The sequence below is a fragment of the Anguilla anguilla genome, chromosome 1 (genome assembly GCF_013347855.1).
Source record: "Anguilla anguilla isolate fAngAng1 chromosome 1, fAngAng1.pri, whole genome shotgun sequence".
In the NCBI taxonomy this organism is placed as follows: Eukaryota; Metazoa; Chordata; class Actinopteri; order Anguilliformes; family Anguillidae; genus Anguilla; species Anguilla anguilla.
Genome location: NC_049201.1, coordinates 20,426,852 through 20,452,958, shown reverse-complemented (window position 1 = coordinate 20,452,958; position 26,107 = coordinate 20,426,852). Strand labels below are relative to the sequence as shown.

The window sequence follows — 26,107 nt, the reverse complement described above, 5'->3', positions numbered from 1 at the left end:
TCAGCATAATCCAGCCCATTTTCGACCCGCACCGTGCGCTTTGAGCTGTGTGCTCCTCACCTCTGGTCACAAAAATACCAACATTCAATAGCCTTGCATCGTCTGATATTGATTCCGGAAACTATAGCCCTAAATCTCATTTCTGCGGACCTTTGTAACGCGTGTCAGCATTTACTGTTTAATCTAATAAAAAATAAACCGGCTTTCTCCTGTGCCTATTATCATACACGCTCCTGTGCGGTTGCTGTCATTAATTGCACAACATGCACTTTGTCTCACAGAGTATCATCTCCACCGGGCGATCTCATTCATACTGCTCAGAGAAGATTATTTTTCGAGCCATCTGATACCTATTTAATTACCGCGTTAAAAGAAATCTCCCCAGCCCAGTGAGACTGACACTCCGCAGTTCTCTCTCACCACTCCGCTTGACAGAGCAACCAGAGGAGTTGGACCTTGTGTGATTGCGGCGGATGACAAAGAAAATGAGAAGACTACGCCTCATTTCCCTAGCAGGGTGATACTCGCTGATTAAAAAAATATGAAAATGTAATATAGGTGCGGGCTGCAGCACCACACGGGACACCGACATGTAAAATTAACAGCAAGTCTCAAATGTTTAGAAATCACTTTTTTCCCCCAACACACGGCTCCAAGCATTAACAGTAGAGAGATAAGAGACACTGGTCTTGGAAAAGGGGAAACAGATCGTGGTGTTTGCCTGAACTAGAGAGCATCTGAGTGCTGAGATGAGATGCTATTTCTGACGATGGCACTCTACCGGCTAGTCCCTACAGGGGACAATAATTTGAACACACCTCAGCAGTTCCCTGTCAAGCAAATGCGCTCTTCCCATCAACAAGCAAATCATTCCATCTACACGGCTGTCATTTGAGGGCAAAGGACTGCTGTATAGTGAAGGAGTCTGATTGTTTTTCAATTCAAGGACCTCATCCACCCCAATAGACCTCTCACTTGTTGCAATGGAAGGGGCGGTTCTGTCTCCAGTAGGTAAAGAGAGGGGAGATTTATTCTGGTTTGTGCAGGAATGCCAACATATTGTCCCATCCATGCGGTTTAAATCATTTTTTCCCCCCATTGTGACACAAGGAGAAGTGGAAATCTATCATCTGGATCCAGTAATAATGTTTAGCGAAAAGATGAAAAATCAGTTCTTTGCATAGTTAATAAGCCTGTTCACATTTTAATTACTAAACTTAATTAGCTTAGCTAAGAGAAGTGATAAGGAGGTCTTCAGATCTTACTAGTTACATGTGCTTCTGTAGGAAGTCTTAACAGCTCTCTCTCTCTCTATTGCTCTCTTTCATGTTCAGTCTTCTGATCCGCAGTGCGGGGCTTGATGACAATAAGCAGAGAACACAGTAGAAATGGCACTGCAAAACCAAGCTCCCCTATTCCACCTAATTACAAGCTACACTTTGTTTCTGAAGGTGCAACGGGTTTTGACACGTGTTGTATAACCTTTTTTCTGCATAATCAAAGGGAAAACAGCTACAGAACACAGCTATGATAATGCAGGTGATTACGAAAGTAACAGCGAAGCATATGGAAGCTATAGGATTCCACTGTACTGCTTTATCAGTACAAAAAGCAACAGGGAAGCGCTCTCTCTCTCTTTCTCTCTCTGTCTCTCTCTCTCACACACACGCACACACACACACACCTCAGAAAAAAAGTGGTGCCTGCAGTCCAATAACAGGCCCTTAGTGTGTTGGAAAGGACAGAAGCCAGCTGGGCTGGAACTTTTTTGGGGGCATATGCTCAAAATAAAAAAGGGCACCTTACACCTTTGGTAAGAAAAAAAATCATTCCTGCAGCCACAAGGGCATTTTTGCTGTCTCAGGGCAGTGGGCATATGCTTCAGCATATGTTGGTGTCTGTCTGTGCACGTGCCTGGCAGCCAGAGATCCAAACCAAGCCCTAGAGAGTTTCTACATTTTTACCTCCCCTCTAGCCTCTCTAAGACATATTTCCATATAAAAGACAATCAACAAAACAATAACAATAGTGTCCCAGCTCAAGGCCCCTCCCCGATTTGACCCTGTCACCCCAGCAATGCACTACCTTAAGAGCTGCCCTGCCCCTTCGCCAGACCATGAAAACAGAGGGGGAAAATGGCTTCGGCTACCCGAGAGCAAACAGCAACTGCTGACGAATGGGAGCGGTGCCGCGATCACGGACTGGGAAGACTCCTGATGGGTACGATGACGGATGACAGAGCAAAGAGAGCTACAGCTATCTTCCCCGCGCACAAACCCGCTAACTCATTTAAGGCCCAGAGTTAGCGAAGCAGCGCGTCGACTGATTATGAGCCGCTTCTCCAAACGCCGGCGCGCCGCTTAGCTCCTCGCTGCTCTCGCGCGCCGCCGCGCCATTTACATATATATGAATTTGCCAGCGTCAGATCTGAGGAAGACGAACGCAGCGGCGCCAATTTCACAATTACGCCCATATCTTTATCCGGAGCTTTCTGATGTGCGCCACGCGGCGCTGTTCGAGCGCGCCGTTAGCAGACGCAGAGTCATAGCTCACTGAGCCGTGTCCGCAGAGTCCCTGGCTGGCACTCAGGCACTGTGCAAACAGGAAGCCCGAGTTCTCTAAGAAAATGGAGCAACGGCGCCTTGTCCTCGTCGCACAGCCACGTCCAGACGGGACCCCAAGGGGAAGAATCGCCGCGATCTTGTGTTCGAGCTAAAAATAAAAATAAAACACTCTCAAACGAGCGGGCACGGCGGCGCCGGTGACGGAGGGAGCGGGCCCGGCGTGAGTCACGGTGCGCCGCGGCCGCTGTCAGACAAGATTAAAACTGGATTAAGTCACCGGATGGGATTCAGCGGTGGTGTTGGAGACCCGGCGGTGGGAGGGGTGCTGGCTGCCGGCTTCACCCACCGAGATACATTCGGTATCGATCTCCTCCCCAGATCTGCCAGGAAATTTAATGGGCCCGCGGAGTAATTATCCGTGGGCCGTATTGGCAGAATCGACAGCCGCGCGGGGGAACCGAGGTTCAGCGGGCCGCGGTTTCTGTTCCCGGAGGTGCACTGCGCAGACCCGAGGTGCATTCGATAAGCGGAGCACAACACAGCTTCTCAGGCCGAGAAGCCTCTTCTGTCACATTACCCCCATATTATTACATTTTGCCGTATTCCCCAAAAGCACTTACGTTTTCCAATCAAATGATGTGCTTAGTACAGTATCCAAAAAAACCTGGAAGTTTTTGAAGATGGGACTTGAAAATCCCCAAAGATCTTTAAAAGAAAACAGATACTCAAGACGTTTACTTTAAATGTATACATGGAGTCAAAAACTTCTGTCAGTGAACTTTCCCTCAGCCACCTCGATACATCCAGCAGGCATATCTTGGCTTACAGAAATCCAATTATAAACAAGGCACTACAAACACAATGCTTTTTTTGGTGAAGTACGCCCGCGGCGCTCTTTCTCTTACCCAGCATCTAAGCGTGAAGCAAGCGTGTCTCGGTTTTCTCTCCCCGTTATGAGAGCAATGAGCCGCCTTGCGTAAGATTGGTTTCGCGCCATTCAGCTCGCAATTCATTGATCATCCGTAACTGAGCAGGCACGTGTGTGACCGGTAAGTCGGCATGTGATTTATTTTACTGGAAAAATGCTTGGCTGTGAAATATTGAGACATATGTCGGGAAAAGGGTTCAGGAACTCAATGGAGACGGAGAAGGTAAGGAAATACAGCACTGTGCAAAGACTCCAGCAAAGTAGGTTACTTGACATCCTTGCTCAAATACATCTTCCTCAGTATGAGTATCTTGAATACAATTTTTTACAGTTGTGGATTTGTTTTTAAGTCAAGCACAGCACGAACATGAAGACACTAATTATTTTTTACTCTGGTGAACTTGTTTCAGAGGTTACCTTGGCACAGAAAGCACAGTGGTACAACTGTATGGTAGTTTTAATCAGAGACAGTCACAGCAGATATATATAACAGGTGTAGTACTGTACTGAGCGTGTGTGTGTGTGTGTGCGTGTGTGTGTCTGCGTGTGTGTGTGTGTCTGTGTGATAGCATTGAGGCCAGTCTGTGAACAGCACCCTGCTGTCCTCTGGCCCACATATCCAACTCACTAATCCCAGACTCATTCATTTTTAATCTCTGCCTTAACAATAATGTGATCCTACAGATGGAAACACATAAAACATATAAATACATAGGCTTAAGTCTAAAATTAGTTCCAAAGAGGTCATGCTACCTGAGGTCAGAGGGAAACTGAACAACATCTGCCATATGCACAGACTGCCATATTACGTACATTGATGTACATCATACATCATGACAGATGTATCCTGATGCACATAAGAATGTATGGCAAAGTACAATATCAGCTGAATAAAGAGATTACAGAAATATGAAATATGGATAAAATGTAAAAACTTTTGGGAAATGTGTATAGTTGCATTGTTATTTGAAGTGGTTTCTAAAGATTTTTTTCTGAGCCACTTTGTCTTCCTCTGTTTGGTGCATGTAAAGTGTACAACAATATTCAGTTTATCTCCTGAATACGTTTATGACAAGTAAAGAGTAAAAACAACAATTTTGACACCTGTCCCAAGAGCAATCCCATATAACAATTTTGGGATTTTTTCCTGGACGTCCCTTGAACTTGTCCCTTGAATATTTAACTCACAAACACCATTGCATGAATATCTTGGTATTCATGGTTTGTTATAGCAGTTAAAAAAGACCTTGAATTATGCACGGTGACTTTATTGGTAAATTTGGTAAGTAACATTGCGCAAATACGGATTTTTAGCGATTACATTCAGAGTATTCTGAAAGCATTATTGACACTTAAATTGCATGATGTTTTCTCACTACTACATGGGAACCATAATGGGACGTTCACAGTAAATGTACATGAAAAATGCGTGGAACTTTTTATCAAAGACCTTTTAAGAACACTGAGGTAGAAAGACTGCAGCTGTTGAGTGGCCATAACGAAAATGAAATCTGAATATACGCGTAAACCTGTGTGTGCTGTAAAATGAGGGGAATCGATGAGAATGCTCAGAGGAAAACGGGCGGTGCTCACCAGTCTCCACGTCACTCAAGCGGACCTTGTGGTCGAAGGAGCCGGTGAGGAGGCGTCGCCCGCACTGACTCCAGCGGGCATCCCGCACGGCCCCGCTGTGGGAGGAGCACGTCCTCAGGCACCGCCCACTGCCGGCGCCGTCCCACACCTGCCACACAAACGCGATGGCACACAGTCAGTCGGCGCAGTCACAGGGTTCCTGCATTCTCATGGCGCACCTGTCCGTTTGGAACAGGAGCAAAGCATCCCTGCACTGCCAGGGAGACAGAGCAGAGCAGAGCCAGCCAAGGACAGCGAAGGCTAATATGCTCTGGCTTCCAAGAACAAAACAGCTTTCGTGGCCAAAATGAGACAGGAAACATACAGATACACACTGTGAGCCACATTAACCATATGGTCTTCTTGTCTCCTTAGCGTGTTTTCTTTGCAGGCGACATGATTTATAGGCGATGGTGTCTGATAGCCAGGGAATTGTAACCCCCCGGGGCTCCAATGAATGAACATACAATACCTAACTTGAGGCAGATAGAACACACTCTTTTACACAGGCACGGCTACAGGACTGATACTCAAGGGCATTTGCCCTGTCTCGCTGAACCCAATGTACTTGCAAACTGCATTCTTTGCTTATCGGAAATTGGTACAGTACAGTATTTTCCAGTATATTGTGAAACATCAGTATAACAATCAATATAGCATGTAAGCACGGACCCACACATGTGCAGTATTTAACTTAAATGTGCTGTCTAGTCATTATGAGGGAGGGAAACAGTTTGTATGGCGGCAGCCTGCATTTTGTACAACTGTAGTAACTTATGATCTTACACAGAAAAAACTGTAAAAACTACGGTTTTTTTTACGGTTTACATTCCCGGTGTCACAAAAATCAAAGCTCCATGCACAAAATACAAGCTGTTAAAGCAAAAACAAAAAAGAAAATATATAGCTATATATAGGCTATATGTGATCCAAGTGCTTTTCTTCAGTGTGGAAGGGTTTTTTAAACCCAAGCTGTACTGTGCTATGCTGTAATGTCACCATTAATGCCAGCAGCAAGGCGCCCTGATGCAGCAGTAACACAAGAAAGCCTAGCCCATTTTGTCCCCGCGGGACAAGCCAAAATGGGCCCCGCCGTTGTCAGCTAATGAGAGCACTGACCCAAACTAGCGACGTCTCGGGATGGGCCAGAGCCAGCTAGGTTTCCTTTGGTTTCTGCTGCATAAGCGCCCCCTACCTACTGATCAGGTCCCTACAAATTACCTGAGACCAGTGAGAGATGCATCTCTTCTCTGATCACGACTATCTCTCCTTCGGTGGGTGTTTTTACATGTTTTGAAAGCCAATGACAGTTATTTCACCGAATGGAAGGTACTTTTTTCTCCGTACTTTAAAAGTAAAGATTTCATCAAGTTTTACAAGTCAAAGCAAGCAGTCGTAGGAGGACAGATTTTAACTTTCAGGCAAAATACTGTATGTTCTGTATGGGTGTAGACGAGGGACTACATCACATATTTACCCGGTAGATTCCTTTACCCCAGGGTGACTTGCAGAGATTTCAGTTTATGTATTATGCATTGATGCAGTAAGATATTTTACTAAGGCAATTTGGGTTAAGTACCTTGCTCAAGGGTGCAGGGGAACACTGGCAGTGTATCACCTGGGACTGGGCTTGGAATCCTCTCATTACAAGCCAAGTTTTACCTCTACTCCATACACAAACAGAAGCAGTACCTAATGTCTTACACTTTACCTAAATGCATTCTCATAATCAGTCTAATTCACTATCCTTATTAAAGGTAATGAGAGATCATTTCCATAATCATTTTTAATTTGTAGTGATACTAATAGTATTCATCTTGATTCTTGCCATTATAAATAAGGCAATTAGCTTTATTCACAGTCATATAATATCCCTATTTTCCTCAACTAAAATCTAACAAAAAGATTGAAGGCACTTAAAATGGAATATATACAAGAAAATGTTATGCAAAAACATATTATGCAAATACACTTAATTAGGGCTTTGGGATAAAAGTGCCCTGTATACGCTTGACATGTTTAGCAGAGCATTCATGAATATTCATACACACAGTTCAAAATTGGCAGTAACTTCCACACGTGTGATTGGCTCACTGATCCTCCATTTACTGCGCACTATTTATGTTAGCATATGAAAGACATGTATTTTTGGGGCACTGTAAAGCTGGCAGGTCATTAAAAGCTTCTCTAAATATCTTATATATCCTTCAATACACACACGCACCATCTGGGCCATTCAAAAACATACAGTAAACTGAAATACTTTTTTATTTTTATTTAAAAACCCAGAAACTAAACTATCCCTTTCATATGAACTTCATAGTCACAAGAAACTATGACACAACAAATTCTGCACTATGGTTGTGGGATGTAGCTAGGCAGTTGTCATTTTCAGGTAATGTTTGTTCCAGCAAGAGGGATAATGGCTTGAAACTATATACTGCTTATGCATATACATAGAATAGTCCTGTGATAATCAGCCAGCAGAGATTGGGAAACACATGAAGCTCCTTCATACTCTGGTCCACATAAGGAAAGATTCTGATGCCCACCATCACCCCCCCCCCCCCCCCACCCCCCCCACCCCCCCCCCCCCCCCCCACACACACACACACACACACAGATAGAAACACATACACACATACACACAGAAACACACAGACACATACACACAGATAGAAACATACGCACGCACACACACACAGATAGAAACACACACACATACACACAGAAACACACATACACAGATAGAAACACACATACACTTTTAGTTTTAGTGGTTTTTAGTGATGATTGGAACCTTGAGTACTTTTATTATGTTTGTCTACTGTCTGTGTTGTTTCTAAATTGTGTCAAGATGGATGACTCCTCAACTGCAAACCAAATCTACCTACAGATACAAATACAGTAACCTGAACCTGAACCTGAACCTACACACGCACACACACACACACAGAAATGCATACACGCACACACTCACACACACCCCACACACACAGGCATTAGGACCCAGCTGTAACGAGGCTTGCGTGGGTGGTTCTGACCTGCCCCAGACTGCGGTGGCTTCTCAGCGGCAGGCTTTCAGCTGGCCTCTCGTTCCGGGGGCCGGCACGGTCCCCCTCCTCTCCTCTCCATCACGAGTGTGACTCAGCGGCGTTGCCAGGGAGTCCTACACACGCAACGCCGCCCTCAACACATCACTCAGCTCCCCAGCCAATTACACGCAGCCGCACGTCAGAGAACCGACCCGCAGCGCGATCAATCCGGCGCGGAGGATTAATGCACGGAACAGGCCGGGCCAGGAGGAGAGGCAGTGCAGGGTAAGCGGTTAATGAACCCGAAGGCCGCTGGTCAGCTCCCTGCGTGTGCCGCTGCACCCCTGCGGTAATGTCCCCGGGCCGGGAGCCTCACCCGTATCAGTAAAACACCCAGTGGAGATGGATAGTATGTCGTATAGTACAGAGTGTCAAAAAAAAGTTTGTTCTGCGAGTCACCCCGGATGACACCATCACAGTCTGGAAAAGGAACTGGTGCCTAAAGGTGCTGGAGAAGAGGCAGTAATACCTTCTCAAAAGAAAAAATATGGCTGATCTAAACTTAGTTTCTAATTCACTGTGCGTTGTGTCAATGCCAACATGTGCTGCTCTTGTCCATGTATCTTGCGCAGTAATAGAGCTTGCTAACGTGTGCAGTAGTCCAGAATCGGTATTTAGTCTAAACATGCTTGATGCACCTGACTTTGATGCTGCCAAACTATTTCTTCTGATGATTGCCTTTGAAATAATTCCATTATATAGCTTACTGTAAACTTAACTTGAGACAAGTATCTGCATTACTAAAATATATATGATTTAAAAATGTATACACACTAATTTATATTATTCTTACAAAAGGTAAAACCTGTTTAGTCTGTATTGGAAAACGATGGTATCTGCATCTTGGTTTTAACCCTGGATTTAATCTCTGTATTAGCCTATTACAACTATAGACTACAAAGATAACATAAAACATCTAAGGTAGAGAGGTAGACATCAAAGCTAAGTAAACATTTATATTAAAAAACCTAAACAGCTAAAATATAACTGACTCAAACCACAGGATTAATGAAGCTTCCTGCAGAAGAAAATTATCAATTTAATTGTTCGAAAGTAAAATAGTTAACCTACAAACTTTGTTCAAAATCTTCAGATAAATATTTTTGTTAGTTTTATTAGCTGCGTATTCCTGGTTACACCAGAGCCCATCAGAAACTCTGGACAAAAGCATCATGTTGTATCTGGACACCATTTTGCAATAATACAAAAACAAGAATGTAAACAATAAAAAATTTAAACTTACACCTATTATTTACATAAACCTATTATTTTAATGTCCTGTGCATGAAACCCAGAGCTCAAAATGTACACTAACGCCTTACCTTGTAAGTACTGCATGCATGTATGAAGCATATACAAAAAAATAATTTCTGAAGAATTATTATAGAACTGCTACAAAATGGCAGCATTCTTCCTGAGGCGCACAGCCCACAGTGTGGAAGCCCACAGCGCACTGCCAAGATATGCTGAATGAAAAGGGATATTATCAGTGTTAATCAGGCGTTAATTACACATTATATACCCAGGGGTTATTAAGAGGCACTGCGAATGTTTTTCTTGAGGGCTTTTGAACCTCTTTGTGTTAATGCCGGCTTCCCGAGGAGTGGGCAGCACTAGACTGCCCTGAAGGCTGTGAGCGCGTCTCCGGGTTTCAGACAAAAACAGTTCAGATTAGCTAGACTCGCTTTGTATTGACAACGCTTCTCAGCCATTGTGTTGGAGCCATGTTATTTTAGAGGCAATAAAGGGTTTATCTCAGAATGATGCCATACAGTACTGGGTGCTGACAGGGTGTGAAATCATAAATCCTAAATCCTAAACGCACACAAAGACACACGCACAAACACACACAACACAGGGAACAAGTTACTCACCCGGTGCTCACACACACATACACACATACACTCTCGCTCACACACACGCATACATACAAACATACAAACATAAACGCACACACACACACACACGCATACATACATACATACATACATACATACAAACACACACACAACACAGGGACCAATTCACTCATCCGGTGAAGACGCATTTACTGAGACCACCTGGGACAAAAGGATGGCTAATAGCATGACTTGAATTTTTTTTTCCCCTGACCTCTGAAAGGTGGAGAGAGTTGGGTGCAGAGGGGAAGCAGCACTGCGGTGTCTGTGCAGAATGACTCACTGCAGCGGGCCCAGGGCCACAGCGCTGGAGGACAATGAGAGAAAGCGGTAGCACGGTGCCGCAGAGAGAAGGGGATGACTCACGGCGATTCAGTGATCGTGTCTCAACGTCTAAACAAACCGCCATCAATAAATTAGGGGGGCCATCTGGCCTAATGTCCACGTACCTAAAAAAGTGTGTACGCTAACAAAAAATAAAACGGATACACGCACACTCCCTTCAAGAATGTTCCGACAAAGGGTCATTCACAAAAGAATGCGTGGCCGAGGGTTGATCCCTGGCCATGACGCTGTCTGTACTGTTCAACCTGTAACCCTCTCTACGTTCCCACGTCCGAACAGAGTGGAGGAAAAAAAGAAATAAAAGAAGGACCGATTAGTCACTCCATTTCAGCTCCAGTTTATGTGTTTGACAAGACTGCCACTACTGCAAAGTTCGGAGTGTTGGCATGTTGGACATAAATTGGCTTTTCCCGTACACTTTTGACCGGCTGTGCCTATTAGCATTTTCTTTCTTTGCAACCTTGGACGACCCCGTGTTATGTACTTTCAGCAGTGTGAAAAGAGCAGCTCATTACAGCACCGCCGCGCTCGGAATTGGCAGCGCAGCACATAATGGCAGTCTCTCTGAGCTGCTCGTTAGAGAACGCGCCTGGACTGGGAGGGCCATGCTGAGGCGGCGGCTCCTGTCCTTGGCCTAGGAGGTCACACTTGATTCTCTGGTTAAAGTCCTGCTTGGTCATGAGAAATGGAGGCCATTACCAGGAATCATTTCACAACAATCCGTCGCACCCGTCATCGACGTCGCGCCACCGATTGCTGGCAACAGCAAAAACAAAAGCAGTGAGTGATAGCCTACAGCTGCTACGCTTTTATAGTTGCGGCTAAAACATCAGCAACCCTTCTGACAACATAAACAGGCATCTTGTAGCAAGTAGCAGCTGGAAGTACATAAAAAGTACTTTTTAAAAATGCTTTTGCCCCCGTGTTTTCCCAATGCTAGATCACATTCAGGGGCAGCGCTCACTGCTGCTACCTCACCTATGTATTCAGGACAGCACAGGCCACCCTGTTCTCCTCTGATGCGTGAGGTGTCCGTCACCGTTCCTTATCACGCCACGGTTTGCACGTTGAGTGCACAAAGAAATGAGTCAGAGGAAGACACTTCACGCACTGCTAAAAAGGCAACTGACGGGCTGTGAGGTGCTGCAATCCCAGCCAAGTGAAACCCTCCCTTCCCTGGGCGATGCTAGCGCCAATCGTCCCCGTTCCTCTACGAACCCCCTCGGTCATTGTCCATCTTCCGCCGTGGTCTCTTCAGACCGTGCCTGGACTAACTATCACTACTCTGCAGGGCACTCCCGATCTAGGATCACTCTTACATTTTGAATTCTTTTAATTTGTTCCTGTAGCACTTTCATGTTACACTTGTACATCCATCCAGCAGTTATATTGCACTGCATCGTTATCTTGATGTTGTAGCTCGTCGCCATGCCTCCTAGTTTGACTTGCCATAACTTTCTGACCTAGCCTATGCTTACTGTGTGAACTAGACTTAATGTGTTCATGGCTATGAATGACTGTTACATAATGAGTATTGTACCTTATCGGACCTGTGTTTTGTAGTTGTTCCAATAACCTTCAGTAAGCACTTATTGTACATCACTTTGGATGAAAGCATCTGCCAAATAAATGTAATGTAAGTAATGTAAATGTGTTGGTCTGGGGCATCCAGCCACAATCAGTACTGACAGAGTCCAGATTCCATACCAGAGCGTGGAGCCTACAGCTTTAACGGGATATTCCACTGGGCAGCCCACTGAAATGTACTCGACTTGTTAACTTGACAAAGCGAGACACCAGTTAATGGAGGCTTGACTGACTAAAGAGAACCTTCCCAGCTGCCACTCAGCCGTGCTGCACCTGAACTGGAATCGAAGTTTAACCGGGAGAGACATCACAGCACAGCGAGACTCAAACCCACACTCCCAGCCTGGCTCCTGCCTCCCTCTATTCAAACCCACGGCTAAGCGAGGAGAGATCTCCTGAAGTCCCTTCGGCCCAAAACGGGAAGGCCCGCAGCTCCGGCATCAGCGTGTCCACCGAGTGCTAATTACGTGGGGGGAAGTGAGATTCATTTTCTGAATCAAACCCATCCGAGAGCACACTTTATGAAAATCGTTTGAGGAGAGGTGGTGTTAATTCGCATTTGCGCCTGAAGGTCAGTGTAATTGCGCTGGTGGGAGAGGCTTATTTAAGTGAAAATGAAGCATCAGGCGAGCAAGTTCAGTGTATCGTCTGTGGAGATGACAGCGGGGTCTAAACTGCTTCAGTTCATTCGGTGCACATCCACAGTAGCATTCCCAAAGTAGAGAGCTTTCTGAAAGAGCTGGCTCAAGTGTGCTCTTCTCTGCTTTTCTTATGCCTTCGATTGCGGACACGCTTGTTATGGAAACAGATGCCAGGGGGTGCCCTCTGTCACGGGTACCACTGCGGCCTTTGATATTCGGGGTTAGATGGAGCTTTTACAAATGACCAGACAAGGCAACTAGTGCCTCCAGGAAAACATGCCATCCAGTGCTGAGCAATGGGCCACAGTCTGATATCTAAATTATCGTAAGGACGATAAAACCTACTGGTTTTGTAGCAGCTCTCAATGCAACTGGATGTCAAATATGGTGAGCAGAATTCAGTGGCGGTGAAATTAGGCTAATAAAAAGGCACGAAACAACAATAATGAATGAATCTACATAGAATCCGTCAAGGACCTCAGTACTTTAAAGAGTGTGTGGGCGTGGGAGGGGGGTGTTCCCTGTCAACCGCTGCTGATGTACAGCCCCCATCTGGGTGATATTCTGTGGCCACTTTGCCCCAGAACATAAACCACACATTAGTTCAGGTGGAGACGCAAGGAATCACCCATCAATTAAATCACACGACCGGACAGGGAATTTGAACAGGGCATGGGGGAAACACCCTCACTCTTTTCAAGAAGAGGCAGGAGATCCTTAAAGACCACAGAGAGTGTTTCTACATAATTAATTTCAGGGATCTCCAGTCAAGTGCATTCTGAGGCTACGGTAGTCAGCAATAAACGTATAGACTAATCCTACCTCAGAGGCTTCCCTCAGAAACCTGCATAAATACACACACCTGCTGCCACTCCTCCAAAACGTGCTCATGTGAGCCGTGTGCAGCCGCACTTTAAAGCGCAGACAAAAAAAACCCATTAAAAACTCATTAAGAGGAGACGGGAAGAATAGAAGTCGGTAATCAAAGAGCTGGCGTTAAAATAATTGTTTCGGGTAATGGCCATCGTACTCTCAGGAACTGTCTGGAAAGTTTTTTTGCAGCCTATCGGCTGTGGCGGCTCTATGTGTCTTATCTGCGGAAGCGAGAGGTGTCCTGGACAAAGGCGAAACTTTTTCTGGGCCGACCTGGTCTTTTGCAAAAACAAAAACAGCAGACGAGCTTGTTATGGAACGGCTCGCGAGCTGTCATCGCCGTCAACGCAGAGCCGGTGTCCGACCAGAATAAGCAGCTGGGCCAATGGCAGGGCATCTCAGGCTCGGCACTCTGCCAGAACCTCCGTCAAAACATGAATGTGTGCTTCTCTGTGCCCAGCAAGGGCTCTGGATATGTTCATAAATGACAGGGAGAGCAGTAGCCAATCCCATGACTGCTGCATGGTATCTCTCGCCTCGTAGGATGATACATCTTTCGGAGATCCAACTACAGAGTTAAAAAACAGACCACCCCCCATTCTTGACTCACAACACAATCTGGTCAGACCGAAAACCCACCCCTTCAAACGGTATCTTAATTCCACAAACCCAGATTGGCCTTTCTCCTATAGAAGATCTGCTGATCTCCTGCCATTTCTTGACAACTGATGCACTTTGGTTAATGCTATTGCATCTTCACAATGGCCTTACATTAATTCCCCTTTCACTATGACATTTATGCATGATCATTTGTTTAATAACAGTCTGGTTGCACTCATCATGCTTTAGTTTGATTGTGCTACTGTCAAGGTTTGTATATATACTTATTAAACTTATCTGTATCTCTGAATTTGAGTGCCTGCGAAATGCGTAAGTGTAAAAATCGTTCAGCAAAGCAAGGCAGTCTAGACTCTCAAAAGGGCTGTAATGTTAGTGCTGAAAAATCTCTCAGATGTGCTCTGAATGAAACAGAAATACAGTGAACAGAAAGACATCATGGTGCTAGTCTTGCAGACGCCCAACAGGGGCCCATTGGCTACAGAAGAGAGGCCCCGCGTATTATGCCAAGCTCTCAAAGCCAGAGAAATGTTTTCCTTCTCAGGGCTAAAGCAAATTGAGTGGGTGGTCTGCATACCTGGAGGTCAAAATGCGAACGTGCAGTTTACTCTCCCTGCATCCGCACCCTGTCCACACGACTTGAAACATCATCACATCAGCGTGTGGCATCCATCTTCCTGTGTTCTATTATTGAACACTGCGCAGCTCTGAGCATGAAACGGCATCAGATAGTGTGGCAGCCCCTCGCCCCTCCCTCTCTCTGCCACAGACTGATGTGTGTGCCATACCAGCATAGGACTGCAAGCTGTTGTCAGGGAGTTCTTTATGACCGCTCAACCAATTATTGAGCAAGGAAGGTTTTACTCGACTTAGTGAGGAATTCTTCAGCAATTGCAAAACAAGCCCTACACAACTCCGAAATAAATTAAAGCAGAAGGTCCAATTAATGTGTATCCAAAAACACTTCAAACCAAAAATCAAAACTACAGTACTGGGAAACCAGTCAAATGGAAACACTGCCCCCTAATGGTAAAACAAAGAAATGCAGATAAAATCAGGCACCAGGTCTATGAAAATTCAAATCACTACAGGAGCAGTGAAACCTGCAATCTCTAGAAGTACAATTATAGTAAAAATGGGAAAACCACCAACATTATAGTGTACAAAAAATAAAACTCAATGTAATTTTAATTTGATCGATGTATATTTCCACAATTTATTTAAATCACAAACTAGCATAATATAAATACCGCAATCCATCCGCTCTCTACTACTAGTCTAAAACATCAATAAAATATGTTCTTAAAAATACAGATTTGATAAATATTTGACTAATATTTTTGATCCCTGCCAGGAATGCTAACAATGTTTAAGTACTCCAATTAGCTAAGCCATTTAGAATGTTAACAAATATTTTGAAGATGGCTTTTTTTTGCCATCTTCTTTTGGATAAAGCATTTCATGGCAGCCAGTAACAACAGAAGTCCTGTTTTGACGCTTAACATTTCTTTAAAATGCCCATCACGAATTTCTGTCTACAAAGTCAACACTGCCTCCCAATGGGGGGACATTCATAGGCTATTTTTTCTACAGACTCGCATTTTAGCTAGAAATTTTTTCCGTCTTTTTAAAGCACATAATTTGTTATTAGTAATGCATAACAATTGGACTGTCATCACATTAGCTATTTAAAATGCAGTGGTTACACAGTCAGCATTGCTCATCACTGCACTAATTTGAAGAACAGCAGTTTTTCTTTCGATAAAATTATGGAATCCAACCAGGGAGACTGGCATGCTACAGATGATTTTAAAAATTAAGTAGTCTGTTATAAAAAAAAATATATGATTTAGGCCCAACTGCCCTGATGGAGATACGTAAAAAATATCAACAAGTCAATAAATAATGGAAACCGTGAGACTTCCTTGACAGGACAGTAAATGCAACTGCCAGCACTCCAAGGATAAATCAAGGATTTACCTTAATCCTTCAATAAAATTACTGTAGATATAACTACAACAACCAAGTGTAATTTGCTGGTAAGAATTACTTTTTTGCCTGGTTTAATTGCATGCACTTTGTGAAAACATTGCAGCAACATTTTTTTGCCTTTCCAATTTCAAACTATTCTTCAAATTCTATCCGGCACTGGCTATCTTTCGAGGATGAAATCAAGCAATATAAATGCAAAGAGAAATGTTGTATTCAATATCCAGGGCAGAAAGCCCGATCCCCTGAGCAACAATGTGATTAATGCTGAGGAACCTGTAGAACACAAGATGCAAGACAACTTTGTGATGATGAGAATCCATCCTGAAATGAACGCATAGCCTGCAATGCAATATTCACACAAGACCGCGTGGCTGTCAAACGCACATTTTGAACCAAACAGAACGTGTTTGTTGTTCTCGATAATTCACCTCAAGTGCCAAATGTCGCCAGGGCTTGTCCAAGTTTCCATGTTCATCCAATGAGGTGCTCCAGATTATTTTTCTGTTCATTTGAAGGCATTTAAATTTAGGTCAATTTTGAGGGCATGTCTGACTGAAAGACTGTAGGCCTGAACATCCTCATAAAAATGCACTGTAAATTCCATAGCTGTCCCATTCATAAACTACTAAAGTCCTCAGCCTGTATTTCCTGTGCTACTGCTGCTATTCTTGCACCTTCAAGCCAATATGAGACAGGTCACTGAAGGCCGGGTGCCCTCAAGGTTATCGGCTTTAAACTGAGGTTGGCAAATATGGCAACCTTGGCATTCTGCTCCCATGGCTCAAAAACTGGCCTGCTGCCAAGAGGGTGACTAGTCAGGGTTGCCAGAGGCTGCTGACAAGCAACTTGTGAGGACAGCTGAGCTGTGACCCTTTCCCCCCCAAAACTCACTGCGTGTGACCCTGACGGGTTGGTCTGGAGGGGCACACAGAAGATAATATGGGGGGGCTCAGGGTGAATGCTGCTGACAAAAACATGAAGGTCTGGCCAGTTTGCAGTACAAGGCTGTTCCAAGCAGAAGCACTACATTACATTACACTGAGCATACACAGTCATCCAGAGCAACTGTGTAAAAATGGAGATATCAGTGTTCCTCGTTTATGGAGCACAGTCTTATAAAAGTTTGACCTTTAAGCATACAACTGAGAGGAAATGTGTAACAGTAGCAGGAGCATTGTACTTGGCAGCAGCCATTACTAAGCTGGGATACCGCGATGAAACAAAATGCATGCATCCAAAATGCATATCCAATCAGTGGCCACACTTTGGTTGAAAACAGAATGTGTTTCCATCGGTGTGCCATTGGTGTGCCTCTAGAAACCACCTAACCACCTAACATCTCATTTCCTATGCAAAAAATCTAATAGCACTAACAGCTTTCCCACTGCACTTCGGGAAGAGCAGGCCCAATCAGACAAGCCACTGTAATGGCCATCCATCCTGCCAGCTCTCAGCAAGAGTCATCTCTAATGAACGCTTTCTATTTCATGTTCATTTAATTTCATTTGCGGCCTGTAATTATGTCCCTTTTGTTTGATGGGCGCGCTGGGGTACTGAGATAATACACAGATGGAGCCAGAGAGAGGCTCCAGCACACCAAATGTGGACGTGCTCCCCTCACGTGCACTCAACGGGGCACTGGCTTGGGAGGGAGGTCAGGGCAGAACGGCCCAACACCAGCACAGTGTCCTCACAAGTTGCTTTTACAATGCACTCATCACAGTGAGGACCGACCCCGCTGTTCTTTTCAGGTTCGCTCAATAACCCAGCAAAAAGGACATGCAGTTTTGCCTCGTAAATTGATCTTTGGTACCATTTCCTCACATTAAGTTCTTTAGTTTGTCTGTGGCTTTGTTCTCTCAATCAAATGCTACAGTTACACAAAATACTGTTTTACATGTAACTGTACAAGACATCAATTATACACACACATTCGCCCTATATTCTAAGTGCTGGATCTTTTTCAAAGTGGTCTCAATCTAGTAAATTAGGATTGACAAGGGATTAAAGTGATTTAGCTAGACACAATGGCTAGATTTAAGACGTGTCTCACAAAGAACAAAAGATAATTCTTAGAACTTTGTTGGAGTTATGCAACAACACTGTATGGCATTTGAAAAATGACTTCCATATTTTTATTTTGTATGTTTCTTTTGAGCATTTAAAATTGAGCAACAAATTATATTTACATATAATTGAATTCTATATAAAATTATATGAACAAAAATGACTGGAACAGGAATGAGGGCTTCCTACATACTTGAAGGATCATAAAGGCAGAGCAGTGAAGGAAACAATGCCTATGCAATTACCATGGCCAGATTGCCTAGAAAAGACAAGTGAGCAGTTATTCAATTCATCTGGGATGTAAAAATGTAAAATACTAAAACAGGCAAAGAATCTGGAGGAAAAGCATGGGAAAGCCTGTCCAGAATTCTGAGCATGTGCTCTTGATTAGTGAGCTGTTTGAAAAGCGTGATGAAAACTGACGAAAGGCATAGTCCATCCACCACTTTTTTTTACACTTAAAAAAGAGAAAAGCCCCAATTAAAGACAAGGGAGGTGAGAAACAGGAATATGCCATAAACTTATAACAACAAAGAACCCCAGGCCTTTCCACAGCTGGTATTTAATTAAGGAGTTCAATTTGCACAGCAGCTTTCTAACACCCAAGAAAGGACTACCTTTTTACTCAGAAGCTTTTGGGTGCTCTGGATCATCAGAACTGCATACATTTAAAATACATAAGCACAAACTATCTCCAAAGAGTACAGGAGTCTTCATTAAGGAGACTGAAATTACAGATACGACAACCAAAGCAATACACCAGAGAGTACAGTACAAACACACAAGTAGCATTCCATCTCTGGAGACAGAATAAAAAACGACATGTACCGTGAAGGTTATTTCAACAAAACATTCCATTTATTGTTACTATCCAATTGGACGAGTAAGAAAGTCAATGCACTATTTATAATTTTAGTGTCCCTCCAATGGCTGCTTCAGCAACAAAAGTTCAGCCAGTGTTCAGCAAGCTTTCTCTTTTCTAGTGCTGACACAATGGCAGGCTTCTATAAAATGTGAAGCTTTCGTCTTACAACACTGACACAATGCCAGGTTCACAAAAGTACACGTCAAGGGTAAACAGACTGTAAAGTGTGAACCCAGTGTTGTTTGCTTTGCTCAAAATAATCAGGTTCTGCCAAGGGCCAAGTGTTTAATATGCTATAAATACAGCAAGTGTCTCTGCTGAGAAGGCAATAACGTCTGAAATGAGAAACTAGTATGCCACTAGTGTGTAACCGTGACCTCTGGAAGACCCTAGCCTACACCAAAAAAAACTGCACATCAGATGCAAACACATTGGGCCTCATTCACAAAACTTTTCTTAAATTTGTTTCTATGAAAAAACAAGCGATTCATGAAACGTGCAGATTTTCGATCTCTTGTGCATTCCGGGTGTACTGGAGGATGAATACCAATTGGATGCATGTACCTGTTCATGTTGGTTTGCGTAAGGATACACCCTAGTCATCCCATTAAAAGGCATGTTGCCTTCAAGGTCATGTGCAAACAACAGCAATTCTTGCTCTCTTCCCAAGGCACAATTACCAAAGTATCCAAAAGCAATAAGTACGCCATTGCTAAGTCCTGGGTTTGGCTTTTTTATACAAACATTACTTTTTCTATTTCCCAACTAGGATTTTTCGACAACCCATTTTCACTTTTCAAAATTATGATTAAAAAAGTCTTGACCAAAATAAACATAACTTCAGATCATTTTCCAATAATATTAGCAGCACATCTTTATTACTAAGTCAAAAACAGTCCTAAATTTTCTGCAGCTTCTGGCCATCCTCTTCTAATACACATTAGGAGAACACTTTCGTTGGCTTAAAAAATCCCCACATATAACCCAGCACATTCCCTGTTCGGTTAAAGCTAAATTTGCATTTAAATTACATTCACGGATGGTCCAGCTGAACCCTGGGCTCTATTTCAGTAGTTTAAGGCAGCTCACTCACAACTCTCCACATACATCAAATGATAAAAGAAGTGGCTTTTCCAAAGAAGGCTTCCCAAAAGGATTAATCCAGAAGCCGAACCACTTCAAATTAAAGGGGAATGTTATAAAGAAAATGAAGTCACAAACATTGGTTTTGCTCAGAGCAGAGCTGGTGCTCAGACAGCAATGACTGGATGGCACTTGATGGGCAGCACAAAGGTGCAGTTTCAACTGGATTAAAAACAAAACAAAGCAAACAAAAAAAAACATTAAAAATTCAAGATAACATTTCTTGGAATTTTAGGAACGGTGGGGTTTCGGTGCAGAATATTACACAACAGCAGTGTTATGAGCGAGAAGAATACTTGCAGGGTCCTGCAGGGACTGAAATGTTCCAGGCAATTACACGTTGCTGCTTGTTAGAGGAACAAAGGAATATCTCACACCAAGTCCAGGGAAATTAGGTTTTGTTTTGGTTTGGATGCTTTTGCCTGCTGAAACTTCATTTCTCTCCGGCAGTATTTTTCACATAGATAAAAAAATGCCCATTTTGCACCTGCAGCTTTCGCATCTTTTCTGCCTACTCTTCCTTCCATAATTCAATCTGGAAACAACCTTCCTCACCTCTGATCATTGGTGCTTTGAAAACAATGTGCACACATATCCCCGAATTGCAGAGAAGCAATATCTGTTAGGAGAAAACTGGCACAAGTGGGTCATGCTTTAAAAATGCACTGGCGGGTGTGTTATGTTTTTACATAAAGAGAAGTGAGTGTCGGGTTGCAAGAATATTTATCTAACGATGTTCCTGAAAAATGTCAGGGGAATGAACCCAATATTCTTGAACTGAGATGAAGCCCAAAGATTAAAACAAGCAGAATATATTCAAAAACATTTCCAGTGTTGGGGAGGTCGTAGATTTGGAGGGCATTCAATTTTAACTGAATTAAGCTCTGGATGGTCATGGTTTTAATCAAGGACGAGGGGGAGGAGCTAAAGTTAATGCACTGCTCAAAGAGATAATCAGCATGGCAGTGACATTCCAAGACCGCCATATGATCTCGGAGAACTGCACCATATGAATAATACAAATCTGAGGCCCACGATGAGAGCCCTGAGGGACTCCTTGAGTGACAGGGATCAGATCACATTTTTGCGTACCAAGGGAAATTTCTGTAAAGGACAATCTAAACCCTGCAAGAGCTCTGGATGTAACTCCATGGACAAGGAGGTCAAAGAAAATTTTTAAACATATAGTGTAAATGGAAATATGAAGTGCAGCACATTTACCCAAAGTATTAAAATATCACGGTAATCATAAACAGCTTCGGCACTCCATGTTGAACGAAACCAGGCGAACAGTGTGACACACAGAGTGGAGTGAGTATAAAGAGCTGCTCTCACACTTTGATCACAGTCACATATCGTGTCTTCCTCAAAGCCAGAGGGGCCTTCAGGACCTTAGACAATAGCAGTATACTCACAGTAATCACCAAAAGGGATACACTGCAAAGGTTGACTGGGAATTAGCCCAAAGCGTTGCTTGTTGCCTTCATAAGACCTAATGTAATAACAAAGGATACTGCATTCACACACACAAACCCTTTTACTGCGTTTCCTTCATTTTGTTTTACACCTGGGAAAGGAATATTCCTGCTTGGCCAATTCTGTGTTACACTGGTGTTTGTGCCTTATCAGCTCAATATCTGCCATGGCATGTGCACCTGACAGGGTAAAATAAGCAGCACTTTAGAGGAAGGCCGTGTGTTGTTTTTGCCATAGGGAATGGTTTTGGCTTTTTTCCCCAGCATTTACCTGTAAAACTCTTATTTTAAAACAACAAAATGAATATGTGGTAGAAAAAGGGGAGTAGAGGTTATGCCCTTTCAGGTGGTTATGGTTACACTGTGAAACACGCTGCTGTTTCATTAGGAGTTTGGAAACGGGTCAGACACGCTGAACCAGTAGCGAGCAGTAATTAATGGCTATGATGGCGATGCCTTGTCTCCAGTGTAATTCTCTTCCTGACAGAGTGCAGCTGCCAGGGGCCTTCCACCCTCCCACCATCCAAGTTCACACAGCAAGGACAAACTGGGCCCTCAATTAAACGTCAAGGAAGAACCTAAGAGCTGGTGAAGCGCGTACCACCGCAGGATAACTGGCAGAAACACTCAGGCAGCATGTTCCCTGTCTGTGAAGGCCCGTGCCCTCAACCCCAACTCTGCGGCCCACGGATTAGCAAACCCACTTTAAAAACGAGACATTCGTTACCAGGGGGACGGGGGGGGCAGTGTATGCAGTGTGACGGATCCGTCTAAGCCCGTTTCAGACTGGAGGGCACTTCCGTGTGCAGAGCATATGCAGGGCTGCAGGAGATATTAACACCGATGCATGTAGAGCTCACGGCTAAGCAGCTCACACACACATTCGTGAGCCCAATTCAAATGAGATCTCAGCTGCGTCAGTCCTGACTGGTGGCCAACAAATAGCGAAGGCACAGAACCGAAATTTAAACTGCTAATGGTCCTGTTATTGTAATAAAAAACAAACATTTTCAATGAGCGTCACCCAATCAGGAACAGAACACTTATTGTCTCAAAGGAGGCATTCATACCCTTGTGTACTTTGTGTCACATGACTGTAATTTTAAGAGTTGAAAAATGTTATTTGCGGTATTAGTGTGAATTATTTCTTTGCTATCTTACTCCCCAATTTAGAATGCCGTTGTCCTGAACCACTAGATGTGCCCTCCAAGAGGTGCACAGTCAGCCGTCAGTTCTTTTCACTGGGCAATCCACCAACTGAATGGCACAGTAACAGCACAAGACCGTCCAAATGGCACAGCTAGTACTGGCTGACTGCAGGTGCCAGCGGTGTCAACATGGAGCAACAGGATGAAGGGTACCCTGCCAACTGACACTCTCACTCCCTGGGAGACGTCCGTAAAAGAGCAGTTCTGACAGTTTCTCTGTAAGAAGAGCCATCCAATTTAAATTGAACCGAACCGAATTAAATATTCATCACCCCACCTGACTCCCACCCCCACAGTACTGGCACAGTCTGGATTTGATGTGAATTTAAGGTGCATCATTGCATTGAGCATAAGAGCATCAGCTAGACACACATGGTCAGTTACAAAAACCAAATCATAAGAAAGAGTGCAGACCAGTTGGTGCAACCTTCAACCTGTTGTTTTGCTATAAGCAAGAAGACCAGATGCCACCAGATGCTAAATGTGTGATCATTATATAAACTGCCATGCTTGTTGATCAGTCAAAGCAATTAATGACAAAATGTTCTCTACCTCCACTGTGCATGGTTCACTGGCTGACAGAGAGTTCCAGGAAGTCCATGAACCAACCCAAGCACATCATCTGCAAGAAAAATCTTTGCCTTAATGTTACGGTGCAAAGCCACCTCCTGACTCATTTACTTTCTTTACTTTCTCTTAAGATCCAATTTCACTTTCATTTAATTCTCTCTGGCAATATTACTCCAGCTCATTAAATTGTATCTGAAGGAAATGGAAATGATACAGAAGTAATGTTCCGTACTAACAGTAAGAAGATTCCACAAAGCTTTAAACAAAGCTCCAAGATGTAGGCTAACCCACAGGCCTGCCATTTGTAATGTACTCCATTATAATGGATTCGTGTTTGAAGTGTTAAGACTTCACTTCTTCAATAGGAGGGTTTGCAGGATAAAATACTTCTTTACTCCTTTGATCTACACAATTTATAACGATAATTAACCTTGAGTAAAATCAAATGTTATAAAGAGGGAAGAGGGCCATGCTGAGTAAAGGTAGCAATATAACATGCCTACAGAGAGATGATGCTTTTCAGATCAACCTTAAAATAAGCATTCCCACATCTGTATTAGCATCTATCGCATTTCTACCAGGGCAAACGCTACCAGGCACAGTTTAAGCCAGCTGCTAATAGCGCTGCACCAGAATGGGTTCAATCTGGGCAATCCACCAGCTGAGCCGAGATGGGTTCATCCTTTCATCAGCCCTTCCGACAAAACACCGTAATTTCAGTTAACTGTCACAGCCCGAATTGTTATGGGTAATCGTGTTCTCCCTTCACTGCAGGATATTCTTTGGACATTTTAACCTTTAATACAGCACCACCAAATGAGCAATAAACACACACACACCCTGGTATTTACTTTCTGTTCTCGCAATAACAATGGGACCCTAGTCAATTGATGGAATGTATAGACATTACCTCCAAAGAGCAGGCCGGGTCAGGGCCACTACCCGGAACGGTAGCTCCGCAATGGAACAAGACTGGTATACATCAAAGCAAGGACCACATTCATGTGGGACCAATTTAGCTAAACAAAAAAAACAGAGCAAGCTCTCAGTCTGATTCTGAACCCAAGCTGGGGCTGCTTGACAGCACCTATACTTTTGTGACTATCAGGAAGAGCATCTCTTAAAAAAACATTAAAGAGTTTAAAACTCTCAGGGTTGACTGCTCGCTTTTGCTCCCACGCCTGCCAACAGTATTTGACAACATTCACTCCCTGCCAGCCGTGGGATGTGGGACTTTGACATATCAGGTCAAAGGTAAAACAGGTGCCTGAGCACCACTTTTTGTTAAATTTGTATGACTGTAGACATGTCTTTAAAAGCATAATGATGGTCTGTATCATTTTGAAAGTACTGTTCCAGAATACTGTACAAAGAACAAATGAGCAGCATTTTGCATTCATGCATGCCATAGTATATAAATAGTGACAGAACAGAGCAGCTATAATAATAACAACAACAATAATAATAATAATAATAATAATAATAATAATACTAATTATTATTATTATTATTATTATTATTATTATGATGAATGGTGAAATAATGGTGTGTGTGCCCTGCAAGATTATTGACCTGTCCAGGGTGTATTCCCGCCTCTCGCCCAATGCACGCTGGGATACGCCCTAGCACCCCGCGACCCTGCCCAGGAATAAGTGGGTATAGATAATGGATGGATGGATGGATAATAATAGTAATAATAATGATGCTTTATTATTATTGGTAGTAGTAGTAGCAGCAATAGTAGTAGCAGTAATATTAATTTTACTGTTCTTATTATTCTTATTATAATTCTGATAATTATTGTTGCCGTTCTCATGAAGAAGAATTTAGTTTCCTTTTAAGTTTAATTTTCACCAGTTGAAAACAATCAATTTTTCAAATAAATGGCAAATGTCTTGTGTGTAGCAGGTTGTGGCACCACAGTATTGGCCTAATAGGCTTCACCATCTGTCCTATTCTGCTCAGCCAAGGCCTGGAACAAGCAGGAGTCGCTGCAGAGCACCCGCACTCCGACATAAAAAAGAAGCCCTGTCATGAATATTTAAATTGCTAATTACACAGAGCTCCACTGACGGTCTGAATACTGACGCACACAGGGTCTGCGATTTCCAAAGGGAGAAAATATTTATTCATCTTTGTCTGCATCGCTTAACCTTTCCTGGTTTAATGAATGAATCATCAACTTGGCACGCTGTGGCATAAACACTTGTGATTGAGAGGGTGGGTGAACTGATAGTAGCGGCATACTTGAGAACAAACTAGAAATCTGCTTTCTTTAATCTTTCTGGCGATGCAAACATATTCAATTTCCCTCTTTTCAGCCTCAAGGCCAGTATGTTCCCGCTGTAGGGCCAACCAGGTTCTGTGACGCTGATCATTATGCTTGCAGTGGCCCTAACTGGCAAGCCATTGTTTATAGGATGTGCTCATAAGTACTGTACAAGAGTGCACTTTCGTGTGTGTCACCAGAGACCCGATGTTGTTACCTTTTATGTACCTGATTTTTTTCAATCATTGTGTTTTGTTCTAGATTCACAGCATGAACCCTTCAGGCAAAACACTGATATTTCAGTTAACTGTCATTACTGTTACAGATCACTGTGTTC

At 43.4% G+C, this 26,107-nt stretch overlaps 1 protein-coding gene across 2 annotated transcripts in view; it reads right to left on the bottom strand.

Annotated features, from left to right (window-relative positions):
* wdr25 (WD repeat domain 25) overlaps positions 1-26,107 on the bottom strand; it is a 36,165-nt gene that overhangs the window by 7,990 nt on the left and 2,068 nt on the right. Inside the window, exons 1-2 of one of the 2 annotated variants that reach the window (XM_035395198.1) lie at positions 16,602-16,776; positions 5,086-5,233 (exon numbers count right to left, since the gene is read on the bottom strand). In XM_035395198.1, coding sequence (XP_035251089.1) covers positions 5,086-5,233; positions 16,602-16,682 — 229 coding nt within the window. In that variant the 5' untranslated portion in view covers positions 16,683-16,776. Of the gene's footprint in view, positions 1-5,085; positions 5,234-16,601; positions 16,777-26,107 lie in introns of those variants that run through there. The other variant, XM_035395191.1, reaches the window with a different exon arrangement.